The 15,220-nt window shown below is 47.5% G+C and overlaps 1 protein-coding gene across 4 annotated transcripts in view; it reads right to left on the bottom strand.

The window, feature by feature from the left end:
* The window catches only part of MTOR (mechanistic target of rapamycin kinase), a 117,488-nt gene that overhangs the window by 30,507 nt on the left and 71,761 nt on the right, over nt 1-15,220 (bottom strand). For all 4 annotated transcript variants that reach the window (XR_014326030.1, XM_082834556.1, XM_082834554.1 and 1 more), the window contains exons 29-32: nt 10,800-10,875; nt 7,678-7,817; nt 3,005-3,105; nt 1,202-1,317 (exon numbers count right to left, since the gene is read on the bottom strand). Coding sequence is in view for 3 of the 4 variants with exons in the window: in XM_082834556.1 (XP_082690682.1) it covers nt 1,202-1,317; nt 3,005-3,105; nt 7,678-7,817; nt 10,800-10,875 (433 nt within the window). In the remaining variant the exon portion in view is untranslated. The remainder of the gene's footprint in view (nt 1-1,201; nt 1,318-3,004; nt 3,106-7,677; nt 7,818-10,799; nt 10,876-15,220) is intronic.

The following is a 15,220-nucleotide window of genomic DNA, read 5'->3' as shown; positions in this document are numbered from 1 at the left end:
AGCTGAGGGAAGGGAGGGCTGTGATTTTCAGGCTTCCCAACTAGCTGCAGAAGTTACCTGTCTCACTGAAATCCTAGTGATAAAGAGAAAAGTTCACTGAAGGAGGGAAGAAACCTTTTACCAGATTTGAAAGCCTAGAGAAGAGCATTATCTGATTTCTCAGAAAAGACAGAAATGTATGGCAGCCAAAAGCTTAACATCTTAGATCCTGTTTAACAAAGAAAGGAAAATTCGTGCTTAGAAACAGAATCACTGTTTTCTTGCATCTCAAGAGGACAGCTTGTGGATCTACCTTCTTTCACCTTCGCCACGCTGGGCATGCTGGGAAGAACAGACTGTGCAAGCACTCAAATGGCCCAGCTGGTTGTCTCTGGCTTTTAAGCGCCTTGTCCTCCTGAGGGAGTGCCTCTGAAATTGGCAGAAGAATGCCAATCCTCTCCATGTAAATGGAAGCTTTTGTGCCTGTGACCGGAATGACCCAGGTCTCAGTTCTCATCGTGTAAATCAGAGCCTGGGGCGGTGGGGATGCCATAGGACTGCAGTTTGGGTCTTCTCTGTTTCATCAATTAAAACCCCTGCATGTGGAGCTTTTCCTTTTTGAATGTTTAAGGTTTATATGACTATGTCCCCATCCGGTAGCGCTCAGGTCGTTTACCCAAGCACCTCACCCAAGACAGTCCGGTGCCTGACAGGCTGGATGTGATTACCTCGTTATTTTATTCTGCAAGACAGCACAGGATATCCAAATCAAGTGCTAACTTTCCTAAAAGGTAACCAACCAGTGTGTGACACGCCTGCAGAGCCAGAAGAACCTTGTGACTGACTTCTGCTGCAGAAGGGGGCATGCTGCTCTCTGAATTCTCCTTTGGTAAAACAGTTTCTCTCTACCACAAGCAGTGCTAAAGCAACATGGTAAAAAGGATGCAACGATGACCCAAGAAGCCAACTCCAAAAGCAATCTAAACGGTAACTTCTGGAACACGTGTCCCTCTCTCAGAGCAGAAAGTGGCCCCGGCTGATATGCTGGGGTCATCTTCTTACCGAGCCTTGCGCTCCGAAGCCATTCTAACGAGGCCACAGAGCCAAACGCCAGAGCTGAAGTACAACAGCCTGTTTACACAGGCGCCACGTGCCAGGCGCGGACAGGGTGAATGCGATTACCTTCCCTTTGTAGGTGGTCTGGGTACATGGAGGTCTGTACCTGCTGCGCCAAGGAGAAGAGGTCCTGATGCAGCGCCAGCACGGCTCTGTAAAACGCCCCGTCGTGGGTATCCCGAGGGATCATGCAGGTGTACTCCTCCATGCTGTCCCACTGACCTACACGCACGCACACGCACACACAGGAAAGCATTAGGGTGGTCAGCTTGCTGAGCTAAAGGCAGCAGCTCAAATAGGCCTTGTCACTGTTACGTGAATTTAGCTTGGGGTTCAAACAGGACACACTTGAGCCTGCTGTAGCCGAATCCTGCAGAGCCTCTACACTCTGTGAGGCTGAGAGCCAGTTTAACAAGGCCACATCTGTCTTCCAAACACAGGCCTCCACTGCTGCCCCAGGGAGTTCCATGAAAGATGGAAGGAGCCACATAAGCACAGGTCAGGAGGGTGCCACGCAGCACCTCATTAACCTGGAGAATTCGCCCAGCTTTCTCTAGGTGAGATGGAAGAGCTTTCTTCCCAACCAACGGAGGATCTCACAGTTCAATGGTACCTTGGACATTACACTTCCCCCTAAACAACTGATATGGCCATTATCCAGACAGGGGACAGGATGAGACAAACAGTTTGCTTGTCTCACTCTGGTAGTACCTTTGCCTCAGAGGGAGGAGATAAATATTTTAAGAGGCTCTGTTACAACAGAAAGATGGGCTAGGTCACAGCACAGTAGTGTCATATCAGGGCAGACTGGGGAAATGGTGGCATCTGGAAAGACACAGTCACTTCCCCTGCTGGGGTGAGCATGTATCAAATGCCAGGATTTCCAAAACCATCTGCAGGAAAGATACCAGCTTCATTAGCCGCGGACTGCAGGGCTGCTGATTTTACGAGGCCTTTTCCTGCCTTTCACTCCAGACCACTGGTGCACCCATTCTCTACGCCTCTGGGCAAAAGCAAAGAACAAATGATGACTCCTCAGGAAGCAGTTTGGTTTTGAAAAACGTTCTGGATCCAGCTCAGAGCTCAAGAAAGGAAAGGATATAAGCTCTGTGACTCAGAGGGTGAGAATGGAGGTGCATGTTATGTAACCTTCCTCTGGACTCCACAGGTGCAGCTTCCACCTGGGACATCCATGGGCCCTTTCCCCTCTTACTGAGAACATCCCTGGAACAGACACTGGGAATCCTCTCTGCTGGGGTCTGACGTCAGAAAACGACACTTGTCTGCGGGAAGTTTTTAGGAAATCGCTGCTTGAAAACACTCAGGGAATGGGAGGAAGGTGGCTGAGTGCTGGGCAGCAAGGAGGAGAACAGAGAAAACAAAACTGCCAGAATGTTTATAACTGTTGAAGGTGAACAGCATATAGGGGTTCATTTTACTAGTCACTTTTGTATTTGTTGGGAAAATTCTATAATAAAAGTTAAGAAATAAAAGGAGATAGACAGCTGACTTCTCTCATTATTCCTGTAGGATAGAGACATGTTGGTGGAGCTCCAGCAACCATACTGGATCATGAGGTGGCGACCCCATGCACAGCAGAAATATGGAAAAAGGCTAATGATGATGGAGCCAGATTACAAACAAACTTCACTAAATATCTCAGCTTTGATGCCTGATCACTGTTTTCCTTGGCCTCCCTGTGAATAGCCATTATTAGACACATCTAACAAAGTTAGTCAAAGTCACGAGGTAGAAAGGACAGATGGAGGAGGGAGAAGTGGACGTGAACAGTTTTATGCTTCTATAGCCCTGACATCTCTGCTTGCAGCCACAGTGCCACACTTTTCAGATGCGAGCCCCCAGCCTCACTGTCCTCACCTTGACTGGGTGCCTGGGAGGGGAGCCTTACCTAAACCCCATGCGGCTGCAGCAGCCATCCGGGCCATCTTGGCTTGGGTCTCATCATTAACCAGGGTCCACTTTTCACAGCACTGCTGGTGGAGCTGCCCCCTGAAGAAAAGGAATTATACAGTCGGGTTAACAGATATCACCTCCATCTTTCTCTCTAGCCCCTTAGGTTAGCTGGAGGCTGCGGAGGAACTGGATGATAGGGGCCTGCCTTGAACCGGGAGCCTTTAAAGAAAAAGTACTTCTGACTGTGTGATATAATTGAGAAGTGACTGGTCATTTGTTGTTTCTATGGCCTGGTGGCTCATAATTTGTCTGAGAGCGAGTTTATCTAAGATAGGGATCGTGTCTAACTAGGTGTGACGTGAAATGTGAACATCTGGCCCCCTTCATAAATATTAAATAACTTTTCTCCTATGCCAATGAACTCTGGGCTCTTTCCCTTTGGAAGGCCTACAGAGAAAGCCATCTGAAGAGACACATCTGGACATTCTTTTGGGTTCCAAGCTATAGGGAGGATTGGCTTTTAAAAGTATCATACCAATGCTTGCAGTTTGAAATGAAACGCAAATGCAATCAATCTGCACAGAGGAAGAAGGTGCTACAATGGTCACATCTACCAGAAATCCAGATGTTGCTTACTGTCAGAATTGCGCACAAGTACCGTGAGTGTGGGTGTGACTAGGAGACAATGAGATACGTATGATGTTCAGCAGACTCTGATACACAGAGAGAGCAGAAGCCCTCAAGAAAAGATGTCCTGTTGGCTGTTAAAACTGCTGCCCTCCCATGTTGCACTTCTGAAGGAAAGGAAATAAAACTCTGCTACTGGGCAAATACGAGCTCCTGCTTTCATGTGAGCTTCAAGACTCAGCTAGGAGACTCCTTAATCTTTCCTGCTTTCTGAAAGAGATGCTGCAGGATGTTTTAACTTGGTATTGGGAGTGGAGTCAAGAGAAAAGGTACAAGTTCCAAGTGGCCCAGCTCAGAAGCCTCATGGGACATGAGCTACACTGCACTATAAGGTGACATGGGGGACAGGGAGCGGGGAGGAGATAAAGATGTTGAAGGGATCTGGGCTGGGCTCACCGAGAAGCTGACTGCTGACCACATCTAGGAGAACTGCTCGGGGCCATTATCCAGCATCATGGCCTGGCAGTCATTACCTTTCACTGTCTCTCTGTCACAAGGTCAAGAGAGCCAGGGATGCAAGCATTCTAGCTCAAAACACAGCCAAGATAAAAAAGAGGAAGTGGGCAGCCATCCTGCCCTGTGCACTTACTGAAGCTCAGAGACAGCAGCTGGATGAAGCTCAGTGTTGTTTTCCTGCCGTCTAAACTGAGAAACCTTCACTCTGGGTCCTGCTGGAGGTTATCTTAGAGCAGCAGTTCTCAGATTGTTATGTGCATCATAATCCCATGGAGGGCTCCTTACATAGATTGTTGGGTCCCATCCTTGAGTTTCTGGTTTGGGAGGTCTGAACTGGGGCCTGAGAAAGTACATTTCTAACAAGTTTCTAGGTGATACTGATGCTGTGATCCAGGGGCCACAGTTAGAGAACCACTGGCTCAGAGCATAGAACAGCTCCTCTGGGCAGCACATTTTCGCTGTCTGGAGGTAAAGGAAAGCGACATGATCTCTGAATGCTCCTTCCAACCCTAGAACTCAAATTTGTACAGCTGGTAGCCGTAGGCAATTCAGCTTCCCTCTGCTGTTTCGTCAGGACCCCCCATTTCTGTGTCACAGGTCTGGGATTTAGCTTTCCTCTTCATCTCGAGGCAGGGAGCGAGTTCAGTGTGAAACGCCACAAACTGTTAACTCCAGAGACAAAGCAGGGAGCAGTGCAGAATCAGCATCCTGAAAGGCAGCCCCGCCAGGGGACACAGGCACTGACTTCAAGCTGAGGCTGTGTCGACAGTTGTCAGAACTGTTGTCAGAACCTGGTCGGTGCACACAGAGGCGGGGTTCCTCTCCCACAAACATTTGTTACGAATAAGGATGCGGAATATACTGAGTCCTAACTCTCAAAGGCACGGGGACGAGCAAAATCAAAGAAATAAGAAGTATGAGACTGTCTGGGGGGCAACCACTAGGAGGCTCTTTGGCACCTCTCACTGACACCAGGGAGGACTGGGTAAAAGGCCCCCCAAAACCCTGACTTTCCCACCCAGTGCAGCAGCAGAAAGCGTAAGGAGCGTTCTTCAATTGGCAACGCCTAAGTACTTGGCTGTCTATGATCTCATTCCTGAGGAATCTGTCCTCAAGGACCCAGAGGCCATGAAAGGAACAGTGCAGGGAGGTTTACTTAGGTTCAAGTAGCTGCAGGTGTGGCTGGGGAGCTGGGGGAGGGGGTGGCTGTCTCTGGTACTCAGCTCCCAGAGGCTGAGCATGGGGAGCGGGTCTTAACTCACTGGTAACCCTGGATCACTCCTGAGGGCCACCTCCGGTGAACGCCTGCCTCGGGCACATTCAGGATACATACTCAAAGCAAAAGCAATCCAGAAGTTGCACTCTAAATAGAACTGGCTGAATAAACCATATAAAAAACCTGCATATGATCAGGAAAAGAATTCTACTTCTTTCATCTCTCTCTTTTTTTTTTTGCGGTACGCGGGCCTCTCACTGATGTGGCCTCTCCTGTTGCGGAGCACAGGCTCCGGATGCGCAGGCTCAGCGGCCATGGCTCATGGGCCCAGCCGCTCCACGGCATGTGGGATCCTCCCGGACCGGGGCACAAACCCGTGTCCCCTGCATCGGCAGGCGGACTCTCAACCACTGCGCCACCAGGGAAGCCCTTTCATCTCTTTTTAAAATCTCTTTTAGCCTACTGCATTCTTAAACCCCTTGGTCAGCGTCACTAGCCACTTATACTTTATAGGTAATAATAAAACTGGAACGAATTCAAGAGCTCAGAGGTAGATGGCACTGGGTAGTGCAACGTCAGGAGACCTGGATGACTCTGCTCTCGGGAGACCTCGGGCAGGCTATGTCAACTTCTATGAGCCTCAGTTTCCCAACTGTCACACAAGGAGATTAAACAAAATTGCATATAAAGTCTCTTCTAACGCATCCAAGCCAACCCTACTTAACCCACCTAAGGACAGTGGTTGTCTCTAATTATGAAAGGCGGGAAGGGCAGGAAAGGTTTCAAGGAGGGAGAAACAGTTCAGGTGGACCTTGAAAGATGGGGAGAATTTCAAAAAGTAGAAACAGGAGAAGAGGAGGTGAGCAATTCAGGGCACTGAATGAAAGAACGCAAAGAAAAAAATTCTGTGGGGTTTGGAGAATGGCCAATCAACAGCCCTTTGGTTAAAGTTCAAACTCTTAACGTGGACCATAAGCCCCACTTGATCTGGCCCCTGCCTAGCTCTCTTGCCTCACCTCTTACCTCTTTTCCGCAACACACTCGACCCCACAGCCTTACTGAACTTTCAGAACCCTAACATAATAATGTGCTCGCTCCTCCTCACTGTCTGGGTCCCAGATAGTTATCACTTCTTCCTGGAAGCCTTCCAGAACCTTCCAAGCTAGGATTAGGGCCCCTTCTGATATCCCACAGCCCCTGGGCTTCTCCTCTCCTTTAAAACTGTATTCACTCTGTGCTACAGCAGCCTGGTCGTCTGCCCTGTAAGCTCTGGGAAGGCAGGGGCTGTGTCCCTCTTGTTCATGCTGTGTTCTCAGGGGCTAGCACAGACACCGGCAATGAGTAAGCGCTCAGTACGACTGGCTGAATGAATGAATGGGGCACTCAGTCCCATATGCAAGAGGAAATTGAGATAATCTGCTCGTGGGGAGGCAGTACAGCATTCTGTTTGTTATTTAAAACTGTAGTTAAACTAGTTCATGACTGCAGGATGGCATTTTGTTTTAGCTATTTTAAAAAACTGCACTTGATGCTGGAAAATGGAACAGGAACCATTTTTCCTTTAACATCCCCTAACAACTCCCCAGGCCAAGATGCAGGCAAGTGTTCTAAATCAAGCGTTACTGGCACTTCTACCTGGCACACCCTTTCCCTCTCCCCATTCTCCTTCACCTGTCTCCCAACCGCAGGCCTTCCTCCAGGGAGAACTGCAAGATCACCCCGTTCCCCACTTCGGTCTTTCAGAGCTGTGTGCTCAGACCATTCATTGTCCCTGGGCTCTCAGGCTCTAGTAACTGCCTGCAACGTGATTGTCTCATCAGCCTCACAAAGGAAGAGGCCTTGTTTTTTTTTTTTTTTTTTAATCTCTGGAGCCTGGCATAGTGCTGAGCCCGTAGTAAGCTTCAATAAAGGTGAAGCACCTGAAGAAAGCAGTCATCTGTTCTTCTTTCCTAAAATCATTAATAAGAGGTAATAAAGAAAAGAAAAAAAATCAAGGTTGCAGAGTAAGAATATGAAGTCTTCATCAGTCAGTCAAGGTCAAGAGGCAGAGAGAAAACAGCTGTAGATCCCAGGAGCACACCCACACCTGTCCTGTCCCAGAGCATTACAAAGTTTAAGTTAAAAAAAAAGAAAGAAAAAAAGCGTCTTTCTATTTAGCACTGAGACAGAACAGAGAGAGAAACACTCCAAAGTGATAGATGATTCCTGGGAAAATAACCAAGTGAAACAAAAATGAGAGTCTTAGGTGAGAACTCTGGTTGGGAGAAGAATTTCAAATGCAACTTGGCCATCATCCCGCTACAGCTTACCATTCCCCCAAGGCCTCGAGGCAGCGCATGCGCCCCAGCATCAGCTCTGGGTCATCCTTGTTGGTGTCCATTTTCTTATCGTAGGCCACAAGAGCATCCTCCCACTCATGCAGTTTCTCATACCAGGTAGCCTGGATCTCCTGCCAAGTGGAAAAGAAAGAGGACTGTTGGGAGGCACAGAGAACACAGGGGTACATTTTTTTTAATCCACAGACTCTCTTTCCCGAGTGTGCCGTGCTGTATGCGTGACACTTCACCCATCACAGTTTGCCTTGGCTTTGACTGAAAAGAACTTCAGAATATCCGGAGGTATGTTTGGTGACGGTGGGAATGCTGGTTCCTTGGCACAGTGATGGAACAACCCTGGGATAATCTGAGAGCAGATGTCAGGCCGTGCTTTCCCCCCATCACTTCCAGCCCAGACACAGAAGGCAGCAGAACTCCAGCATGTGGGGATACAAAGACAGGGGAAATCATTTAGGATGGCAGGAAGCCCCGACCAGGGCTCCTATAAGGATGCCAAGGCCTCGATCTGCTGGAATGCTGACAGTGGGCCACATGGCAGGGACGGCAGCTGCTTTCCGGATGAGGCCAGAAAGACCAGGTCACATCTGCATATCTGCTGGAGGAAAACCACTCGCTTTTTAAAAGCTCTCGATTCTCTGCGTTTCTTAATGCATTTTTAAACTTTCAGGAAATAATAATTTAAAATACAATATAATACTGCCACTTAAAATTCTTTGGAAAAACCTTCCTCCCTTCTTCTAGAGTCTCCCCCATCCAATGTTCCCTCCTGCTTAGCACTTGGCAGCTTTACCAGTGGCAGGGGCCAAAGGACGGGTCCCATTACCCGGCAGATGGCGCGCCACGCTGCAGTTCAGTGTCGGCCACGTGAATGAGCGGTACTGCAGTCTAGAAGCTGCAGACTACGGCTCTCTGAATGGCCCGGGGACTGTTTTATGTCTCTGTCTGCCCTCCATCTGCCTCCACCTCAGTCTGTCTTCTGGGCTTCTTCATTACCAGCTTGGTAAACGACCATTTCTCTACTGGGCCAGGGGAGTGGCTCTCCAGGGATTTATTTAACAACAGTACGATCCTGCAGTGGAATTTGTATGATACAATGCAGGGCCCACATTTGCTTCCCCCATTACCTTTCTCTCCTTTCTAAATGAAAGTCTTATTTGAGCAGCACGTACACTAACAGCTACTGTGTGCTAAGCTCTCTGACAGAATCTTTTCTCCTTGAACCTCTGTAAGGAGGTCATTTCTATTTTAGGTAGCTAACTTGTGCCTGCTTCCCCAGGCCTAATTCTGCGGCCACAACAGCCCTTTCCCCAATGTCCATGTACAATGAGGTTTGCCAAAATGGACTCCGTGGAGGGTAAAACCGCCTAAGCTCCATTTCCCAAGCTCGTCTAGAATCATGCTGCTCTACTACGCTAAATATGAAAGCAAAACCTTACAGAGAAAACAGTGACTGCAGAGGCTGTACAATTACAAACTCTGAAATTAAAGAGTAGCACTGGTGAACTTCCCACTTTGAATTTCTGTACTGGGTGGAAAAGAACAAAGGCTCCTGACGAATGTGTGGCACACACTCAGTATGAACACGCAGAAAGCAGGGGCAGCGGCGTACAGAGCAGGTCACGTAGGGGGCAGGATGTTTTGAATTGCAACAGATTTCAGAAACTATAAGGTTTAAGCAATGAATCCCACAAAATTCTAACGAGATTGCTGTTACCTAAACTGCGCTGAGAAAGCGCGGGCCCTGCCAAGAAAAAGCAACCACTGTCAAGCTTAAGGTGACTCAGCCACCTCAATATAGCAGAAAATCCACCATAGGCTTAGCAGCCACCCTGGAGCAACGGCCACCTTTAGAATCTGGAGACGGGGGAACTCTTCATTTAAGGTTGGTACTCTGAGCCACCGGGGTATAAAACCGCCTGAATACCAGATGCTTGTGGAATCCTTGTTTCAATTACTGCGGTCTAAGCGGTAAGGATATCACAGGAGAGGACACCTCTGGGTGGAGTACCTGAAGTGCCCTCTTTGGTGACCTTCCTCCCTCTGCAAACAAGGACTGTGGCAAAGATGGATGAGACACAGTCCCTTCTGTTTGTCATCTGGAGATGCTTTCTTAGTCTAGTCACAGATATGTGCTCAAGATGGCAAAATACTCCCTGGAAGGTCTCAGTCCAACCGAACAGCCCTTGCAGAAGGCAAACGCCCGTGAAGTAGCCACTTTTCTTCACTCGAACACACTGGGCTCTTGATTAAGACAGACTGGAGTAAGTGACCTACTTGACTAATAAAAGGTTCCTCATCAAATATATGGACCCAGAACTTCCTGACCTTCCAGGAAGTCAATGTTAAGTTGATTAAGTCGATGCCTTATATATGGTTTGGAGTTACCAAAGCACCCTCCCAGGACTACAGAGAGTAACGGAATCTTTTTAATATCAGTTGGGCAAAGATGGCAGGAGGCAAGAAGCTATATAAGCAATAATGAAATGGAACAATCCCTCAATATCAGGTATAAATTATGGCATATTTTTTTCTGGAGAATTACACATGGTTTCCCCTGAAGTAGGTACTGAGCCTTAACTATGGGCCAGTGGCAATGCTGGCTAACACAGAGGACACAAAGACAACTCTGGTCAGGGTTAAACACCTGGCCTCTGACACCAGACTGCCCGGGGTTCAAGTCCTGGCTCTGCCACTTATTCACTGTCAGCTCAGGTAAGGTTGTTATCCTGCTGGGACCACAGTCTCCTCATCTGTAAAATGGGATAACAATAGTACACATTCAAAGGGTTCCTGTGAGGACTGAATTAGATGAAGTACATAGAGCACATAGCAAAGGGCTAGGCGCATGCTGGGAGTCTGATAAATACAAGTTATTACTGTTTGTTAGATTCTGCCCTCACGATCTCTGTTCAGCTTGAATACACTCCATACAGCCACTGTCTCCTTCAACCTCAAGATATAGGTAAGTCAGCATCAGATTTTTAACAATTGGCAAAAAAACAGAAAAGGAAAGTAACTTTCTTAAGGTCGTGGCTTAGTGCCTCCCTAGCCAGGTGGCTACCTCTTGCTCTTCTAAAAGGAATGAGGCAACTTACCAGCTCTCCGAAGTGTTTCATGGCATATTCTAATACCCCGGCAGCTGCCTCTGGCTGCTGTAGCTTATTATTAATGCTGGGAAAACAAAAGGAATAGGTGGTTACACTCAGCATGTCAGAGGGTGGGAGGTGCAGGGTCATTTGTGGGCAGATGGCTCACCAGCATGCTGGGGACAATGTCTTACAGATGTAGAAAGAGCATCAATTATCTATTACCACCCAGAAAGCTCGGCCTGAATGATTTCATCTTGATCTCATACTCCTAATTTTGAAGGGGCCACATTTGGTGGACAGGAGGCCTTGCCTGCTCTGGGGCCCTTCCTCCAAGCAGCAGACTGGTTTCCTCTCAGATATCATACGTCAGGCAGCACATGTCTGTTTTTTAACTAGAAACCCTGGCTCCAGAACTGTTCCTGTTGTAGAACACAACCAGATGAGGTACCTCTGAACTTTTAACTCTTACTTCTTCTCATCAGTTGCCCTTGGTGGTAAGAATAACCAAAATGAATAAAAATCATCAGGCTCTGTGGGTGACAAAGAAGTGGCACTGAGGCTGGGTCATCCACGTCAATGACAGAGAACCCAGCAACAGTCTTGACTGCTCCCCTGACAGGGCCCATCTCTTTTAAATTCAGATGTTTCCCTAGTCCCTTTTCAAAGACCATGCCCTCCCTCTGCAGGAGGCTGTGAAGGGACCGCATCCCAAGTCACTTGCCTGGTCTCTCTGGCAGAGAGATGCTTTTCTTAACAACACACAACTTTGCTGATGTCATCTGTGGGCAGCATATGGCCAGTTGGAGCTGGAGAACTGTAAGTGTATTGGGGCAACTGGGCAGAAAAGCTGGAAGGCTTGCTGCCTGAAGTTGGTTCATCAGAGAGGCTGTGAAGAGGTCCTGAAAGTAGGGGAGCTGCAAGGCTCAGACCCTTGTTCCAATAGGGACCTATGTAAGAGGGTAAGCAGCAACTAACCCAACACTAAACATAAGCTTGAGTTATGGAAGGAAGGAAGGAAGAGAGGGAGGGAGCAGGCTTGAGAAAACCACAGGACAACAACGACTACATCTGTTCATAGGCAGGGAGCAAAATGTGACAGACCACCTTGGGAGTCTAGGCTGGGTGTCCAAGCTCAAGGCTCCAGGCTCTGCAACCAGAGGCGAAAGTAACTGCACAGACATCCCTCTCCTTTATTTACAGGAGTAGATGGGCAACCTTCTGTGGGATCTACTGGGCGGACTGTCTGGTGCTTCTGCGTGGGTCCCAAGCAAAGCAATGAGCCCAAATGTTCTCTGTAAGTTTTCTGCTGCAGGATTCAGAAATATTTTTAATTTCAAAGTGAAGCTGTAACATCATGGTCCTTTAGGAAGCCCTATGAGAGTTTTTCTAAGCTGAGAATGAAAAGCCAAGTCCAAAGGGACTAATTCCACTGCATGCTCATTGTGAAGCAGTTTCCCATTCCTGTTGGCCTCTAAGTCAGGTTCTCAGCTTTGTTGCTCACTCACATAGGGCTGGGTAAACCGTATTAATAATTAATATTACTGGGTATAGATTTGTGATAATCTAGCTCCTTGAGCCCAAATAAAGATTTTGGAAGCATAAGAAGGCAGGAAAAAAGAAAGCCAGTATATATTCTATATATTATACTCAAATATGTAATATATCATATGTAACTATATATAGTGATATAGTCTATATATTATTTTTAGTCCTGATGTGGACTATTGGGATGGCCTTGGTAGGAATATAAAGTGTTCTGATGAGGAAGATAAGGAAAGTGTTTCTTGCCTGAACCAAAAGAAGTTAACTCTAAGAATCAGACATAAAAATCCAGGAGTTCTAATAACTGTCTTCCAATCTTATGCTCTGGAACATACTCTAATTTTCAAGAACAAATTATAAACATTACCAAAACTTGCCTCACTCTGGGGAATAAAGCAACACACAAAAAAAAAGCAAGCAAAAGTCACTCCCCCCCCCCCACTCGCCCATTTGTTATACATAAAAAGGAGAATTTTACAAGAAACTGATGAAAATCAGGAAGTTGTGACTAGAGACTTCAGAGGAGAAATACAAATTTTACCTTAATGTTGCTATGGCTTTGATATACCTCCTCTAAGGACAGACCAACACAGCTTTGCAAACTTAAAAAGAAAACTCATCACATGGCCCCAACTCCTTTAAGAGAAAGTCCACATAAGTCACCTGCACAGAACTCCCCGCTTGTATATGTGTGGAAGCAGATGAGGATGCAGACAGCCCCGTGGGAAGGAAAGAGGGGCTGGGCTCACTGCGGACCCACACTGACCAGGCCTCGATCAATGGCCAGGAAAACGGGGGGTACACCTTGAGATGCATGACAAGCTCTTGTCCAACAGTAAGGACAGTCACTGAAAAAATGACAACTGACTAAATGGACTAAAACAAACCCATGAAAAATGAGTGGGAGCACAGAGAAAGGGTCCCTTTGATAAATTAAGTTCTGGTTTGAGGACCTCAAAGTAAAGGAGATTGTACACACCTACTTTCGACTGTTCAGAGAGGAGAGATTTCCAGTTAACCAGCTGTTCTCATCCTGTTTATTCTTTCCTCCTCCCTGTTTGCATTCTTCTTTCCTATAGAACTTTCTCCCTAAATGCATTTCTTTCTTCTTTCCTTCCGTGGAGTCTCCCATGTGTGCCTACAAGGCTGCTGGAGAACGCAACTGCAGGGGCTGAGGCTCCGGAGGTTCTCCTGGTGCTCGAGAGAGTCTACCATCTTGTTTGGGACCTTAACTTTTTCTCCTTCCTCCACGGCTTCTGGCACTCCATCACGAGAGGCAATGGATTATAATAACAACAAAAAGATATCTAAATTTACTGAGGGCTCACTGTAGGTGCCAGGCACTATGCTGATTACTGCTGATACATGTCATCTTAACCCTACGAGGTAGACATTATTAACACTCCCATTTTACGTATAAGGAAACCGTGGCCCAGCCGGTCATCCTTTCCCTTCGAAATTGTACCATTAAAAGGATCTGAAGTAATAACTAAGGGTACAGCTCTGCGGTGGGAGAGAAGCGTGTCAGCTGTCTACTCTCGGCATCAGTGGGCCTGAGCAAATACGTGTAAAATAAGTGACTGAAAGCATGGCATGGGACGTTTCCATGAGCGAACTCTGTATATAATCTGCTGTACGGGAAAAAGGAGCTGTAATGCACCTTCCCTTTAGCTTCCTCACCCATACCATGGCTAACACCCTGCTCTGACCCCTAAGCTCCCGTTTCCTATTTTTTTATTTCCTTTCAGAAGCCACTGGCAACGCCTCCACACCTCCCAGCAGGACAGTCAGCACGCGGCCACAGTGGGCTTTCCCGAGGCAGCTTGTTCGAGGCTGCCAGGCTTACAGACAGAGCGCAGGCTGCAAAGTGGGGGATGAATAAGCCTCTGTGGAAACTCAGAAGTTCCCAGCTACTAAGGCCCCAGTCTCCTGCTTGCTTGGGTGACACAAGACTGTCTGTTCAAATACTCCCTTTTTAAACTCAGATGTGGTTTTATGAGACTGAAGGGAGAGACTGTATGTGTGGCTCATGTGCAGAAACCACCTTTGCTCAAAAGGCCCCCTAATGAGGAGCCCTCGTTTTATGGGGCAGCTGGGAGTTTTCTACAGCCCGTTCAATAAACGCTGCCTTGTGTGCCCCGGGGTCTTTCCGTATTAATGCTGGAGGCTTATAAAGGGCAAACTGTTCAAAGCTCAGCCCAACAGCAGAGGAGTGCTTAACACACAAACCAGGCCTCACCGACGCTAACAAACAAGTGTAGAGATGGAGGCTTAGGCAGCAACGTGCCCACGACAACAGTGCACAGGATGACAGGTCAACCAGATAGCCTGTCTCCTCTCCACGCTCACCAAGGCCAGAAGGAAAAGATGGCTGCGGCGCAAGAATTTCTAGGCTAGTGGATCCCGTCCCAGTGCTGTCTTGGCATGGGTGTCGGGGTAGATTTGTATCCTACTTCACTGCGCAGTGAGAACATCCAGTTGAGCTGTTGTATAGTTGCGAGTCGACAGAGCAAACAGAAGCTGCCTACCCACAGAATAAAACGCAGAGCCCACAAATAAACCTGGTGTTAGAAATACAATGAAGAGAGACAGACAGGGAAACACAGTGAATTAGGATATCAAGAGGGGAAAAGGCAATTATTCAGACATATTCACTCATTCGTTCCCCACCTCCCCTCCCTCACTCCAAGATTTAATTTTTATTAAAGGAAGCTGAGTTGAAGAGCTTGAAACTGGGAAATTCTTGGCAATTGAGGGAAACACTTTTTAGAATTGAGTCTAATTAACAAATAAGAATAAGATATGGCCTCAATGCCTCCTACACCAAACAGATTACACCAGGCATCTTTTCTCCACTATCCGAAACTCTCTTTCCAGACGTAGGG

Source organism: Leucopleurus acutus (assembly GCF_964270905.1).
Source record: "Leucopleurus acutus genome assembly, chromosome: 2".
Classification (NCBI taxonomy): domain Eukaryota; kingdom Metazoa; phylum Chordata; class Mammalia; order Artiodactyla; family Delphinidae; genus Leucopleurus; species Leucopleurus acutus.
The sequence above is the reverse complement of the archived record's forward strand: the minus strand, read 5'-3'. Positions and strand labels throughout refer to the sequence as shown.